General features: G+C 39.5%; 2 protein-coding genes and 2 non-coding genes across 4 annotated transcripts; all 4 read right to left on the bottom strand.

Annotated features, from left to right (window-relative positions):
- Positions 1 to 99: 99 nt before the first annotated feature.
- LOC122030211 (60S ribosomal protein L31-like) lies at positions 100 to 2,844 on the bottom strand. Its single transcript, XM_042589385.1, has 2 exons — positions 2,705 to 2,844; positions 100 to 970 (listed from the first exon to the last, which is right to left on the bottom strand). The coding sequence occupies exons 1-2, from the start codon at positions 2,788 to 2,790 to the stop codon at positions 691 to 693; spliced, it is 366 nt and encodes a 121-aa protein (XP_042445319.1). The 5' UTR covers positions 2,791 to 2,844; the 3' UTR covers positions 100 to 690.
- A 1,991-nt stretch (positions 2,845 to 4,835) lies between these two features.
- LOC122029202 (glycerophosphodiester phosphodiesterase GDPDL4-like) lies at positions 4,836 to 13,069 on the bottom strand. The gene is made up of 5 exons (XM_042588142.1): positions 12,983 to 13,069; positions 12,009 to 12,087; positions 6,118 to 6,257; positions 5,473 to 5,953; positions 4,836 to 5,119 (listed from the first exon to the last, which is right to left on the bottom strand). The coding sequence occupies exons 1-5, from the start codon at positions 13,067 to 13,069 to the stop codon at positions 4,836 to 4,838; spliced, it is 1,071 nt and encodes a 356-aa protein (XP_042444076.1).
- On the bottom strand, positions 11,427 to 11,498 carry TRNAP-CGG. The gene has a single exon. It is a non-coding gene; the product is annotated as a tRNA-Pro (tRNA).
- A 1,484-nt stretch (positions 13,070 to 14,553) lies between the features above and the next one.
- On the bottom strand, positions 14,554 to 14,625 carry TRNAP-CGG. Its single transcript has one exon. It is a non-coding gene; the product is annotated as a tRNA-Pro (tRNA).
- Between the last annotated feature and the right edge of the window lie 913 nt (positions 14,626 to 15,538).

Raw genomic sequence — 15,538 nt, 5'->3', positions numbered from 1 at the left:
AAAGTTGCTGATGAGCAGTTGTGTCTCTTATGCATCTTACTGGAGAATGTGTTTGCCTTTCTTTCAAGTAAGGTGCATTTATTAGTAGAGTGATGCAAATATTTAATCCAATGTTGGCTGCAATGTTGAATAGAAGAAAATTTGTGTTTCTAGCGAGAGAATTCTAAGGGAAAACAGAGATACTAAGAATTCAGAGGACCACCAAAACCTTTTCAGATGCAGATGCCTCAATCGCTACTCCAAGTTCACCAATATGCTTTCCACCTCAAAGCAAGGCTGAAGAATGTGTCGGAGGCATGACCACAGGCTTTCAGGTGGCCGCTCTGAAGTACTTCAACGAGTTGTGGCACCACCCGAGACTTCACAATGCAAACCCAATCCTTTGGCTCCAAGGAAGGGTTCGCAATTGCCTCATTGACCACCAAACAGAGATACCAAGTTAAGAAGGAATGTTCGCGGCCAATAGATCCTCTCTGCTTCATCCAAGGAGAATGAGAATTGCCTGAAGAAATCTCCTCTTGGATTGCATCTTGCACCAGCAACAAAATTGAGGATACAAACAGAGGATAGAAGAAATGAACAATGTTTCAAGTCAAAACTGGATTCTCAAACACCAACTTCTTGTCTTCCGGAGATCGAATGGGGCATAAAAAATTGGCTAAAAGTTGTACTACACCAAGATGAAGCAAATTAGTCTGCTTCATCCACCACCTTGGTGCCTAATCCCTTTAATCCTTCAGGCGGAATCTCAGCCACTGTGACCAACGAGTAGAGCTCTTCCTTGGCATCTTCCTCGTCATTCCTCTTCCGAGCAATCCTCACTCTTACTCGCCTTGGCACGCTCCGAATGCCCCTGCTCCAAATGTGCTTGTTGAGCTTCACATCGACTCTGATATCAGTGGTACCCATGGTTTTCTGAGCAAACTTTCTGATCTCCTTAATTGCCTTTGGTGCCATCTTCTTGAAGGTGCTGCACAATACAGTATCGGAAAGGTAACACATACATATAAGCGCTTATTGTATGATAATGCAAGTTGCCTTTGACTGGAGTCATGCTTCCACTGGATTGTCAGTTTTGATGAAATCCTTAACGATGTTAATGAGATAGTCTTTTGGGGAAGAAATCCAAAAGCAAGTAGACTATCAAAAAAACAAATTTACGATTAACTAATTAGATAACTACTTAGGTTTGTGCCATTAAAAAATCAGTGTTAATTCACCACTACACTAGAATGAAAAAGATAGAATCTAGTTATTTAAGGATTAAATTGTGGTTGAAACAAAAATAAATCATATAAAACCAACCTACTGTTGCTTCAATAAAATACAAAAACTTAGGAGCACTGGCTCAGAAGCGCATATCCATGTTTAGTATGAGTTTATAAATAATGAAGCCATTGAAATGGAAGTTCAAATTTGGCTTGATTTTTTTTTTTTTTTTGAGTTTTAGTTTGATTCAAATTTGGCTTGATCTTGATTCATTTAGATGTTACATAGCTCTTAATTTGAGCTTGTTTGATTGTTTAATGCTATTACATTTTTAATCTTGCTTAGTTAGTTAATAAGCTTCATATTCCAAGCTTGCTTGCTTTAAGAGCTTCTGTGTTTATTTGCATTTTTATTTATAAGCTTAATGATTTCGTTGATGAATATAGTTCACAAACTTGTTTGTGAACATTATTTATAAATAGTTGACAATATTTGTATATAAAAATAAACGAGTTGAACATATATGTGTTCAAGTTTATTTTTAAATGAGTTGTTCAAACTTGTTCATTTAATTGACTTATACATGTTAAATGAACACTAAATACTAAACTCGTGAGTGCTTGATTCATTTGTTGTAAATATAAATGAAAAATAATTCCAATGGAAATGTGGACTATTTCCAAAACGACAGGAACTATAACCAAACCTTATCCTACAAGGCGACATTAGCACTCTTACATACTGTGTTTGAGTTATATGTACGAATGGATTCATATACAAAATATTTATATATAAAAGTAGATTAGCTAGAACGATCAATTTAACTATTGAGTAATAGATGAAATTTTGTTTACAATAATTGCTTAGGTTCATTAGTTTGATATATTTTAACATACTATTTTATTTCTAAGAAAATGTAGACTCCATAATGTTATGTTATTTAAGTCCAACTCAGACATACATAGTACTGAATCCTCGATTGTGTTGACATTAACCACAGAGGATTATCAGGTCTAAATATGCTTTTTACAAATAAATTTAGTGTCATCAGTAGCACTATCTTAGCATTTTGAATAAACAATCAAACCAGTTTTGCCCCAAAAAAAAAAAAAGAGTTTCAACTTCTTAAGAATATGTCCTGTCCAATTCCTGTAGATTTTATCAAATGAAATCTCTCATATGCGTTGCAGTACACTATTGACGAAATAAATTAATGTGGGTGTACAAAAATTCAAAGCAACTCGGAGCACAGAGGACAGAGAAGCCAAACAAAAGTAGAAAACCGGAGGTAAACAAAACGATGATCCAAGCTCCCTACGGCAAGGCTGTAGCCACTTTGGACGAACAATGAGGTACTTGGAACGATTTCATACAAATTTAACATTTTGAAAGAAAATTCAAGCGCATTAACCAGAAACAAAACAGAGGGAACTGCCGTCTCGAAAGATGAAGAGAAACAAAATTGAGAAAAAAGAGAGAAACGGAGAGAGGTTACCATCCATGTAAACGCTTGTGGAGGTTGATTGTGTACTCCCTTGTCACCACCTCCTCCTTCCTCCCTTTGTTTCCCTTCTCTACCATATTCGCTGCCGCCGGTGCCGCCGGTGAAGCGCCAAGCAACTACTGCAGTTGAAACCCTAGCGATGCAGATCCGAGAGCTTATATCCAAGAAGTTGATTAGAGCTAAATTACGAAATCACCCTCATCTGGACCCGTGCCGATTGTTCAGTCCGGTTCTTTTGGGTTGGCTCAGGCTCAACCCACCCAACGTACTTTCGAAACTCTTATTTAAAATTTGTTTTTTATTACTTTCAAAGTGATCGAAATTATCCGTCTATTCGATATAATTTCGTTTGAGCCCCAACTGTTAAGCAGTTGGTATTTACTTGGATGACTGGTTCAAGTGATTTTAAGATTAATTTTTAATAAGTGTAAAATATTTTATTGGATATTTAGCTCCCCAACAGGTTGCTATGTTAAAGTAAATATCTCGTGTCATACTGATAGGACAGCTAAGATGACGGTTTTATTTTGACGACTCCTCCATGAGTCTAGCACAAAGAAATCAAATACTTAATAAGATATTTTATATTTTTTATCATTAATTTAAAATTTTATAGAGTAATCATTCAGGGGACGTTTGGTTAAATGATAGGAATGACTATGGGTATGAATTTGATAGTAGGTTGGAATGAAAATAGTAATGGAAATGAAACCTATTAAATTATATGATTTTGATTAATTCCTATAAATCTAGTAATCATTTCTAAAATATCATTCCCAAACCCACAATCTAAATACTATCTTTTATTATCATTTCATTCCCTCATTTCCAAATTCATCAACCAAACACCCCCTCAATATAATTACCAACTGATTTATAAACCTTATATTAGTTATAAGCTTTCATCAGAGGATAACTTATGTCGGCTCGAAAATGTTTTACTATTACCGGGATGAATTAGAAAGTATGCCGCCTATTAATCCAGCCGTCTATTAAAAAAGTTTTTTATTGGTTAATCAGTTGTGAGTCGATCTTAAAAAAGTTTTTTATTGGTTAATCAGTTGGTTAATCAGTTGTGAGCCGCCTATTATGGCTCGCGGCAAAAATTTTGTGTCTTATGTGATAGAAATCCGATGCCAAACTAGTCCGGTAGTTTAAATGACCTTTTTATATAAATTTATAATTTACTTTTTCATTTCTAAAATAAAAATAAAAGCTCATGTTTTCTATTTTACAATAATTTTAACAAATTAAAAAAGATTTTATATTTCTAAAATTTTAAACACTGCCCAGCAGTTATTAAGAAACCCCAAATAATTTTTATTGTACCACTTAATCTAAATTGAGAATAGTCCTCGAGATGATTTAATGGCTAATATACATGTGGTACTATTAATTTGAGGTCTGAAATTCAAATTTCTACATAATCAAGATAAATAGTTTCCTCATATGTGAGTCATATTCTAAAATTATTAGTCACTCATGATTGACGGGTTTCTTTGTCTCTTCGGATGGGTTTAGTGGCTAACGCATGAGTTGTTACCACAACGAGGTTTAGGTTCGAATCTCGACAAAGTCGAGATAAATACCTCTGTTATGTGCTAGTCACTATTCCAAATACTAGTAGTCGTCCGTGATTTACCTCTTCCGTGTTGGCCGGACGGATTGACGGAGGCACTGAGAGCGAACGTATTCACCTTTTTACCACAATAGAACATATTGACGGGGATACTAGGACAAGCATAATCATCTTTATGCCAACATGATAGCTTAAAAGATTATTCAGTGATATTAATATAGCTAAAATTTAACAAGAGATTTAGAAACATAAATCAATCATATTAATCCAACAAAACAAAAGGATGGTGTACACTGGATTCCAATTATTGAAATGTTTCTAGTTCCTACTAATCCACTAGATGTGAAAACTGATGGCAAATAACAAAAGAGTCGATACAAATATATCGCATGGTGAATCTACATGATGCAGAATGCTTACACTGAATCTGATTGCTCACAGGAAGACGATGAATCCAAAAAGAACATATTCATACCGAAAAGAATAGGAAGAGAAACGAAATGATCGTATCGGTAGCATGCTTTCTGGGCTCGAACAAACTTATTAGACGAGAAGCAGAAATCCACAGGCTGTCACCAGTGAAACAAGCAATGGTATGGCATCACGCTGCCCGCTCGAAGGCTGAAGAGATGGAGGCGCCGCACGAGGAGATACAGATCTCGACACAGAAGGCAAAGGCGGTTCTACCACATCAGAGACTGTCAATGGTGGAATTGGCGACAATGCTGGAGGCAACGAGTTTGGAGTCATTAGCGATAACAGTTGGCCAGCTTCAATAGGTTGCATGTAGATTGGAACATCACTTCCCAAGTTCCTGCATGAACTCCCTGCAGAATGTGCCACCATCAGTATCAAATTGAAGCTACAAATTCAATCCTCAAGAATATCAGTCAGTTTAGATATGTTATCCAAGTTAGAATATTCGATAAATAAGCGGCAAGAAACCATCTTTGGATTGCCCCTCAATTTCCTTCCATTTGTTTCCAAGTTCAGAGGCCATTACAGACAATTTCAACTGCCTTTACCATATGCCATTAGGTGATAGTGATGGTGATTAGTGAAGTAAAAGGTCTAACTTGAGACGACATCGTGCAAAGAGATATTACACACAGCTATGATTATGTCGTTCTATATGTAACAATCAGATAATGGCAGAGACCAGAGATCACAGGGACCATACTCTTATAACGACGAGTTGTTCCTGGGAAGTCAGTGATTATCCCATCCACTCCAGCGCCAGCAACATATGCATTGATCTCGACAGTTGGATCTGAGAGGAAGTCCCATGGTTGTGATACAAACTCATTGCGAAGCACATAAGCATACACATCAAGGCCTGCAGCACGCAACTGAGAAACCCGACCAGTTTCACCTGTGGTGAACAGCTGGGTTGAAGGATAAATAGATAGCTTGTCAAGGGCCACAGCATTGGCAAATGTCTTGATGTCGGCCACCGAGGAATTGATAGCGTCACGAATGGACTTATCAATTTGATAGACAAGCTTATATTTTGTCAGCTGCTTGAACCTCAGTAGAACAGCGCTGTCGGATGACTGAATCATGACTTCTAAAGTAGTCTTGTTATAACCCGCATCATTCAGGGAAGAAATGACTGAATCAACTACACCGAAACCTAATTGCTGATCCATAAAAGCAGCATGCTGTACAAAGAAAGCAAGTATCCAGTTAATGCTTGGTGTTAGAAATCATACTTTTTCCGAATTATTATTGTGGGAAACCTGAAGCATACTGCAACAATGTGCCATATGCTCTGATACTGGCAAAAGAATACTCTGATTAACAGTCTGTGATTTTCATTACTCACCTCTATTGAGATTAAGACCCCAGACAAAGGCTTGTCTTTAGCAAATGTTAGAAAATCAGACAACGCCAAGAAAGCTCCACTATTTTTGTATCTGGGATTCCGAACGATACCGAATGATGCAAATGGCTGTGAAATTTGTGCTGCAACGTGCAAAAGTAAATATTATTTACATTATACTGCTGGGAGAAAAGGAGTAGAGTGTGCTATTGTTGCATGTTGCTTAAATTAGTGATAAGAGCAGTCAAAGAACAATTTTAATCGGATCAAAGGAACCATATTAACTATGCGGCAATCAAAACTAAACATTGAAAGAAAAAAATAAAGACTAACAAGGAATTTGGAAACACTTTTGAGGGCCCATGCACCTTTGATTATGGTAAACATTAACAACCATAGAAATACAAACCAAATTCCTAGTTTTAACAGGAAAAATATTTGTGCCTGAATAGCAAGGCATATCATTTCAATGGAGCTATGCCTATTTCCATTAAGTATTCGGTCACTATATATAGTACAATAATGATGAAGTAGTGTTTTGATTTTTTTTTTTTTTTTTTTCTCATATGAAAGTCTATGAAAAGTTGCACGGCAACCTAGTTTTTTAAAACTTGAGAGTCAAGGTAGGAGGCTCAACGCCCATTTATCCCACATGGACAAACAGGTGATCCATTATATTATAATTGGTCTCTTTTCTCTTAGGTTGACTTTTAGGATAAGTGATTATCCTTCGTCGGGAGCATCTGACAAACTAGGTTTTCCCCTTAACACCATCCTTCATCGCTGCTATCGCCATCCTTCGTCAGGAGCACCTGGCAAATTGGGTTTTCCACTTGACGCTATCCTTCATCGAGAGCACCTGCCAAACTAGGTTTTCCTCTCGACGCCATCCTTCGTTGCTGCCCAACTCTCCAATCCTCTATGTGAGACCCGACAAATTAGGTTATGAGGTACAACAGCTAAGCGAAAATGAGCTGAGTGTCTTGAAGGGTTTTGGGGACCTAGGTATAGATAAAATTTTATCCACGATGCATTAGATCGCGACAGCTTGGCAAGTGATAATTTTTGTGGTCCAAGTGCTTGGACTAGGTCTGGGCGCGGGGACCGGGCTAAACTAGCCCTTGACCAGGGTGCAAGCTCGTGGCGTCCTAGCGGCGTCCTAGCTATCCTCGAGGGTTCGGGCGCTCGGACCAGGTCCGGGAGACTAAAGTCAACAAACTTGTTCACTTTTTTGTCCAGGCTCTCACTCCGGCTTCACTCGCTTGGGTGATTTCAACCATCCGGAATAAGGCTCACCTGAATCCATTTTCCAGCCTTCTCAAGTAACCTTCTGCTTTAGCTTCTCATCCCTCAGAAATGTCTCGTGCCTCTTTCTCGTCCGCCAGCATACTCTTTCGTAGCGTCTCGTCCCTCAGATGCACCGAGCCCGTCGACTCTCTCCCATGTCGTCCTTTTCATTAGCTACATTTTTTGTTTGACTTCTTATGCTCCTAAGTTCTTGCACACTTAGGGCACAAGGCATCAAACCATAACATGACCTAACTTAACTTGGTTGATCATATTAAAACCTCCACGGAATACTTATAGAAAGTCCTAGCTGTGGTTAGATAATGAAATCCTGGCCCATAGGATTGGACAAAGACTTGGCAGGTCGAAGACGTCGGGTGAAAGCCTAAGGTCGAGGACATTAGGTGAAAGTTCTGGGAGTCATGTGTTGAAACCCCCAAGGTTTTTTTTGTGTAATCAACAAGGTTAGGTTAGGTCCTGTTATGTTTTGATTCATGTGTCTAAGTGTGCAAGAGCTTAGGAGCATAGGAAGTCGAGCGGAAGACGCAGCTAGTGAGAAGGACGACACGGGAGAGAGCGACGGGCTCGGTGCATCTAAGGGACGAGGTGTTGCGAAAGAGTACACCGATGGATGAGAAGGACGCGTGCAATCGTCCGAGGGATAAGAAGCCGGAGAGGAAGGTTGCCCAAGGAGAAGGCCAAAAATTGGGTTCAAGTGAGCCCTATTCCATTGGCTGAAATCACCTAGGAGATCGTTGTAACAAAGGAGTGAAATGGGGTTGCAAGTGTTGCTAGAGGCGCCTTTAAAGGCTATTGAAGGGGCTTCCGCGCCTTCTGTGGAAGGCGCCTTCCATGGCTGGAAGACACCTTTTATGAACAGTGCTAAAGCGCCTTCCATAGCTATAGAAGGCGCCTTCGACCAGACAATTTTGGCCATTATGGAAAGGATAAAGTTTTATCCTTTGGCCTCGCTAGAGGCGCCTTCCAGCCCTATGGAAGGCGCCTTCAGCTTGCAGATAAGTTTTTCCAGGGTTTATAAAAAAACCCCTGGACCTAGGAAAGAGGTAACTACTTCAGTATTCAGTTTCCTAGTCATTTATGAGCTTTCACTATGTGTAAAAGGCTTCTCTGCCTTCAGCTAAGGAGATTCTTAGTAAGCTTTCATCTGCCTTAGATTAACAACCATTTAGGTTGTAACCAAGTAAATAATAGTCTTTTACTTAGTTCTTTTAAGTTGTTAATTCTGTTTTTAATTGCTTTATTAATTTGAGTTGAAAGTCGAGAAAGGTGCTTGTTTTAGTATTTGGTATCAGAGCCTAACAACTTCAGGAGGATTAACCGCCGAACGAAGCACACGAGATGGTCGGATCAAGCATCCACCCACCAAAGTTTGAGGGGGATTTCGCCAATTGGAAAAAGAAGATGGAGGTATTTTTCAAAACTGATTTCAATTTGCTTTTAATAATGGAATTTGGTTTTGTAGCACCCGAAGGCAAAGAAAAATACCACTGGACCAAAATGGAGCAGGCTAATTTCGTGGCAAATGGTAAAGCAGAGTTTCATCTACTAAGCGTTCTACCGCTATAAGAAGTCAACCAGATTGGAGCCTACAAGTCTGCGAAGGAGCTCTGGGAGAAATTCCTGGAACTACACAAAGGAACCTCGGAGGCAGAACTCGCAAGATGGGATCTGCTCAGAAACCAGATTAGCAACATCAAACTGGAACAAGGTGAAACCGTTGCACACCTTCATTCAAGGATCAAGGAGCTTATCACTAGACTCATGAATCTCGGAAAAAGGTAAGTAATCGAGATTCACTATGGTACGCGCTTAACGCATTCCCTAGAAATACTGAATGGGTATCATTAGTAGATGCTTATTACATATCTAAGGATTTAGATTCAATTACTTTAGAAGAATTATTTTTTACTTTTGAAGTCCATGAAACGAGACGTACAGATCCGAAGAAGGAGCCAAAGCCTAACATTGCCTTTAAGGCAACGATGGACGTACAAGATTCAGAATCCTCTCTTGTTGACAATGAAATGGAAATGATGGCAAAATAATTTAAAAAATTTTAGATTTCCTAAATGTTTAGGAACTCTAAATCATTGTTGGTGCAATGATAGAAGTTTTGTGCATGCATGTTTTGAGGGGGAGGTCTTCCTTAAAGACATGATTTAAATTTTTTTAGAGAAGGAGATAATGAAAAGTTGGGAACCTTCATTATTTTGGATAAAAGCTCAAGGGTGAGCATACGATAAATGTTCAAGGTTGAGTATAGGATACAATGAAAGGTATGAGACTTTCATTGGGGTTCCTTTGATAAAATTGACTCTTAAGATAAAGAATTTTTTATGTGTGTTAATGGGGTAGAAAATGTAGGGTTTAAATTAGAAATCCACATTCACGCGACATGGGAATTGGGTAAATATGGATTAGCCTAACTTAAACATATTGTCAAACATCAAAAAGGATGAGATTGTTGGGAGATTGTTGAAGCAATCATCCTCGGGTCAAAGTAGACCAGTTTGACTAACCTCGAGTGGGTTTGAGCTTGAGTTTTGATGTTTGGACAATATATTTAGAAAATATCTGAAAGAGGTCAAGTAGGTCAAGATTGACCAGATACTTGACAACATGTGAGAGAAAAGTCAAGTCATGGAGGACCGAATACTTGACTAGTAAAGTCCTAACACGAGGGTTAGGCAATTGTAAAGTCCTAACTTGATGGTTAGGCAAAAGACAGTCCAAGTGGGTCTAGGAGAACTGCACGTTGGCAAAGAACAGTCCTAACTCAAGGGTTAGGTAAAGGAAAATCCAAATGGGTCAAGGAGAACTGCACGTTGGCAAAGGAAAGTCCTAATTGTCGTTAAACAAAGAAAAGTCTAAGTCGACCAAGGAGGACCGCACATTGGTAAAGGAAAATCCAAGTAGGTCAAGGAGGACCGTACGTTAGCAAGAGAAAAGTCTTAACTATGGTTAGACAAAATAAAAACCTAAGTGGGTTAAGGAGGACCATACTTGGTGATCGAAAGTCCAATTAAAAGTTGGCAAAGTTGAAGTGGTCAAAAAGTTGACCGGACACTTGGAAAGGAAGTCTGAATAGGTCATGGTTGATCGAAATATTGGCCAAGAGAACCTTAGACTCAGATTAAGTGAGTTAGGATTAGAGCAATTGATTGTCCTAAGTTCAATCGATCAGTGGATCAATTGAGAGTGTTGTCGCGAAGAGGCGTGGTGAATCGATTTGGTAATCTATTCAATTGGAAGCCAATCTATTGGGTAATCGATTAAGGTGAATTTCATGAGAATAGAGAGGTGCTGAATCGATTTGCTAATCGATTCAACCCTCTTCAATCAATTAGGTAATCGATTGAAGTGGAGTTTTTTTTGCGAAGCACAGTAGCTTCCTTGCAAGGAGTTTAATCAATTAGGTAATCTATTGGGAGAAATTCATGAACACATAGTGGGCCTCATAATCGAATAGGTGATCGATTAAAGTCTCTTAATCGATTAGATAATCAATTGAAAGAAGAAGAAAAGAGTAGTTGTGAGGTTTAAATGGCTGGATGTGCTCGGATTTGATATGATAATTGATTGGGGGTAAGACCAATTGATTGGGAATCCTAATCCGCGGGATATAAGGTGTTCGAAGGATTTAAATCAACATCTCTTCTTCTCCACTCTTCACTGCCGATTCTTGGAAGATTCGAGAGAAGTGTTGCTGCATTTTCGAGTCTACAAGAGGCATCTACAAGCAACAAGAGATCAAAAAAATAAGGTTTTCATTTGTATTGTGTATTTACATCTTTTTTTCGTTGTATTCTTGTATGTGAACTTGTTTTCTCTACCTTTAGATTGTTTTCGAGGAGTGTTTTTTTTCGTTGCAACAAATCATCATCAATTGGAGTTAATCACCTCCCCTCTAGCTCTCGGAATGTCTTAACAAATTAATTAACAAATTGATAAGTTGAAATCTAAAAAATAATTTTATTTCAATAAATAAAAAATAAAATAAAATTGGGGTGTTGCGAGAATCGAACTCACGACCTCTCGCACCCGAAGCGAGAATCATACCACTAGACCAAACACCCTATACATTAAATAAGTGAATGCTATAATTTTGATTAGTATTCCATAACTTGAAGAATTAATAGCAACACCAATTGCTATTAAAATCATTAGATCATTAATATAATGTTTTCTTTTTAATTCATGTGTCTAATTTTTCATACCAACTAATTATATAGATGGCCGGTCCGGTCCGATAAAATTTTTTCATAGGTCACCAAGATAAATTGGGAAACACTTATGGACAATGGCGGAGGTAGGTGTAAGCTTCCCCGGGCTGTAGGCTGGGTGGACTAGCTAAAATGGGCTATATTTTGATGCTATTAATTTTTTATTGCTAAATACCAATATGGTCTTTAGCCCGGAGAACTATCTGGAGAACATTTATAGCCCGGACATGCTGGAAATCCTGGCTCCGCCATTGCTCATGGAGGCCCATTTAGATGACCAACATTCTTAGGTCCACTTCTCACTAGAGAAAAAAATTTCCAATAATACACCACAATTAAGAATAAAATGTATCCCTTCGTTACCGATCCTATCTGGAATCTGAGTCAGACGGAGGCTGGCAGAGATGACGTTGGTGTTGACGGAGAGACAACTTTGACGCACCTTATGTATGCGCATCAAAAAAGCAAACCCCCACATAGAACCCCCAAGTCTGTAGTACGAGAACTGGTGGTACTTAGACTCTGCACACACTTAGACAAGCACCCGGAGCGTTATAGACCAGAAACTAGAGAAAAAGTCCCCGGCACATGCCTTTCGATACTGAAGTCATGTCTTTTTTTCCCCTGGAAAAGCAATGTACGATGGAAAAAAGAATTGTTGAAGACGAATCCGGATGTGTGCATACCTGGCCAAGGAAGAGGACCTCCCTTTTTATATAACTCTGCATACCTTTTGAGCCTGACCGCTGTCAGAGAATGTCGAGTATTAGGGTTTGTCGGGTGAGAGAGGATGTATGCCGACCTCTTATTGGTAGAAGGAAGGTTCCACTCTCAAGGAGTGACAGACTACTAGAATATTCCCTGACATATGACAGTTATTTTCTGAAAGGAGGTTAGGATTCTCTGACATTGTTGTCTCTTAATGCTTTCTGTCCTGCCCAGGTTCAGCTATAGAAAGCTCAAGATGACTGCTCAGCTGTGCCCAAGACTGAGCCTTGTTGAAGAGGTTGAGTTGTGGTGAACCGATCGGGTTTTATCTGAGACTGTGGCGAGGGATCTATCTTTCATGATTTGACCGTTGAAGAGATAGTCGAGAGTTGTCTTAGTAAAAGTACCAGGGCAATCTATAATGTTTTGTTTACCTGGGAGGATGGATATAAAAAGTGAGGGAAACAATTCTGCAGGATAAGTTTCTACAGTTTACTTCACGAGGAAAGATGGATTCCATTTCTTTTCCTCTGTTTACTCACTATCAAAAAATAAACGGATGGATTCGTAGATCTATTCATGGATCATTTTTGGCGCTGTTTTTCATCCGCCCAAATCGGGTGGAATGCCTTTCTCTTCTCTTCCTCTATCGCATCACCATTCCCACCAGTCACGAACCAAGCGAGGCAGCCACCAAGGCATCTCCTCCACCCCATTGTTGCATTGCCGGCCTACAACCTACAACTCTTCTTTTTCTTCATCGTCGTCCTCCCCGCCTTCCCCCTCCGTAGCCTTGCCGCCACCCAAGAAGTGGCAACGCCTTGATTGCAACTTCACCAACACCATCACAGCCCTCCGTAGCTCCCTCTCCCTCAACCTAGACTCCATATGTGACCCCTCACCTTCGTGCTTCGTGCCGCAGCTATGCACAAGCAGAATTCGACATGAAAGATATTCTTTTGCATGTACAATTGGCGGACGACCACCCAACGATCAACCTTCAAGAGATTCACAACGACAACAATGATAGCAATGGAGTGGTTTTCAAGAACAATAACGTCAAGCTCTCCTTTGGGCGTTCATGGAAAATGGAACTCTCGAGAACATCATACACTATCGAGAAATCGATCGATCGTGCTGGACCATCTACGAATAGTTGTGGCTTTGCATCTCGGTGGCTCAAGGACTTGTCTATCTACACTCCGACTATGACTTCTCAATCGTCCACTGCGATCTCAAGCCATCAAACATTCTCCTCAATAAGGACTTGAAGGCATGTGAGAGATTTTGGTAATGTACGCATGTTGGGTGTTCATTTGCAGTTGCATGATGGAAACAAGCAAGTAGACCTCCTCTTCCTCAACATTCCAAGGCATCATTGGCTACATGGCACTAGGTGATTATCTCTTTAGATTAACTATATCGCGAGTCCATTTTGTGTGACCAGAAGGAGGGCGATGGAAGAAGGCGACAACTGTCGGTGGGGAAAAAAAAAGAGAGCTCGTAGTTGTGCTTGAGGTGGCACTATCAGCCTCCTCTTTGTTGCCATCGACACTGCACAGATGCCATACTCAGCAGCACTATGTGACCCCCTCGCGAAGGGACCTGCGACGCTCGTCCCTTTTCCCTCTAATATTCCTTGGTTCTTTTCCCAAGGATTCCTTTCTCTTCCCTCTTCTTTCATGTCTTTTCTTTTCCTTGGTGTGAAAGGATCTTTTTCCATAAAGAATCCTTTCCTTTCTCAATTTTGTCCCTAGAAGTAAATAGGACATAAAGTCCGAGCTTAGGAAATCTGATCAATTAGGGGCAACCAAGAATTAGTCCAAGGTTCATCTTATTCCTCAGATCTAGAGGCCTGCCCTCTTATAACCGACTAGGAATTATATATGTCACTGATGATGCGCGGCGGTCTATCGGACTAGGAACTTTTGACTGTCACGTCTCCTTGACTTTTGACCTCCTGACCTTATCAGACCTCTCTTTTATGCACCATATCAATTACGTATTAGATCGATTGGAACTAATCACCTCCGGATTGTTTTCGATGAATGATTTTTTTCTGTTGGAACAAATTATCATCAACAAAACGAATGGAGATAATCATTTCTCCTCTAGCTCTCAGAGTTCTTAACAAATTGATAAGTTGAAATCCAGAAAATATTTTTATTTCAATAAATAAAAAATAAAATAAATTAAAATTGGGGTGTTGCGAGAATCGAACTCACGACCTCTCGCACCCGAAGCGAGAATCATACCACTAGACCAAACACCTTATACATTAAATAAGTGGATGCTATAATTTTGATTAGTATCATGAAGAATTAATAGCAACGCCAATTGTTAGTAAAATCATTAGATCATTAATGCAATATTTTCTTTTTAATTCAGGTGTCTAATTTTTCATGCCAACTAATTATATAGATGGCCGGTCCGGTCCGTAATTAAGAATGTCCCTTCGTTACGTATTAAATCCCTTCGTTATGTATCAGAGCATGCAACTTTGACAACAAGACAAATGTTATCAGCATTTATCCCTAACAATGATAGTAAATTAACTATCAAAACAATGCAAAATGAAGTCATTAATTACTAATATATCATATCGCGCCAAGGTAAATAAAATGAGTTTATCCATTAGTAGATCTCGCTTCACTATGAGATATGATTAGTTATACCTCTGCGTGACTGAGTTTGTCCTACAGTCATGCACTTGAGAATGGTCGAGTCCATCCATGGAGACTGTGCATTGTAGTTGACATTTTTTTTTAATTATGATACTTCATTTGTTGTATTGGCAAAATCAAGAGGGATCGTGAAAATTAGAGTTGGGAGGGACTTTACTGGGTTGGACTTTAGTGCTTTGTTTATTCGTAGGTGCGGATAAAAAAAAGGAAAGGAATTTAGCATGAAAATAGGGAAATGAAAGGAAAGACGAAGGATAAAAGTAAACGAGCAGAAGGGAAATAGGGAAATGAAAGGATATAGCGATGGCAGTGACGTCTGCACTGTTGCAGTGAGGTCATGCCTCGCCTTGAGAGCTCGCCGAGAGGCCATGCCCTCACACCTCGTCCACGACCCTCGAGACTTCATGCCCTCGCCCAGCGACCGCAAAGGAAGCGCTCGCAACCTCTCGGTGAGGTCATGGGCGCTGCGGTTACGACCTCACAGTGAGGTCGCGCCTCGCC

The sequence above is a fragment of the Zingiber officinale genome, chromosome 10B, assembly GCF_018446385.1.
Source record: "Zingiber officinale cultivar Zhangliang chromosome 10B, Zo_v1.1, whole genome shotgun sequence".
Classification (NCBI taxonomy): Eukaryota; Viridiplantae; Streptophyta; class Magnoliopsida; order Zingiberales; family Zingiberaceae; genus Zingiber; species Zingiber officinale.
The sequence above is the reverse complement of the archived record's forward strand: the minus strand, read 5'-3'. Positions and strand labels throughout refer to the sequence as shown.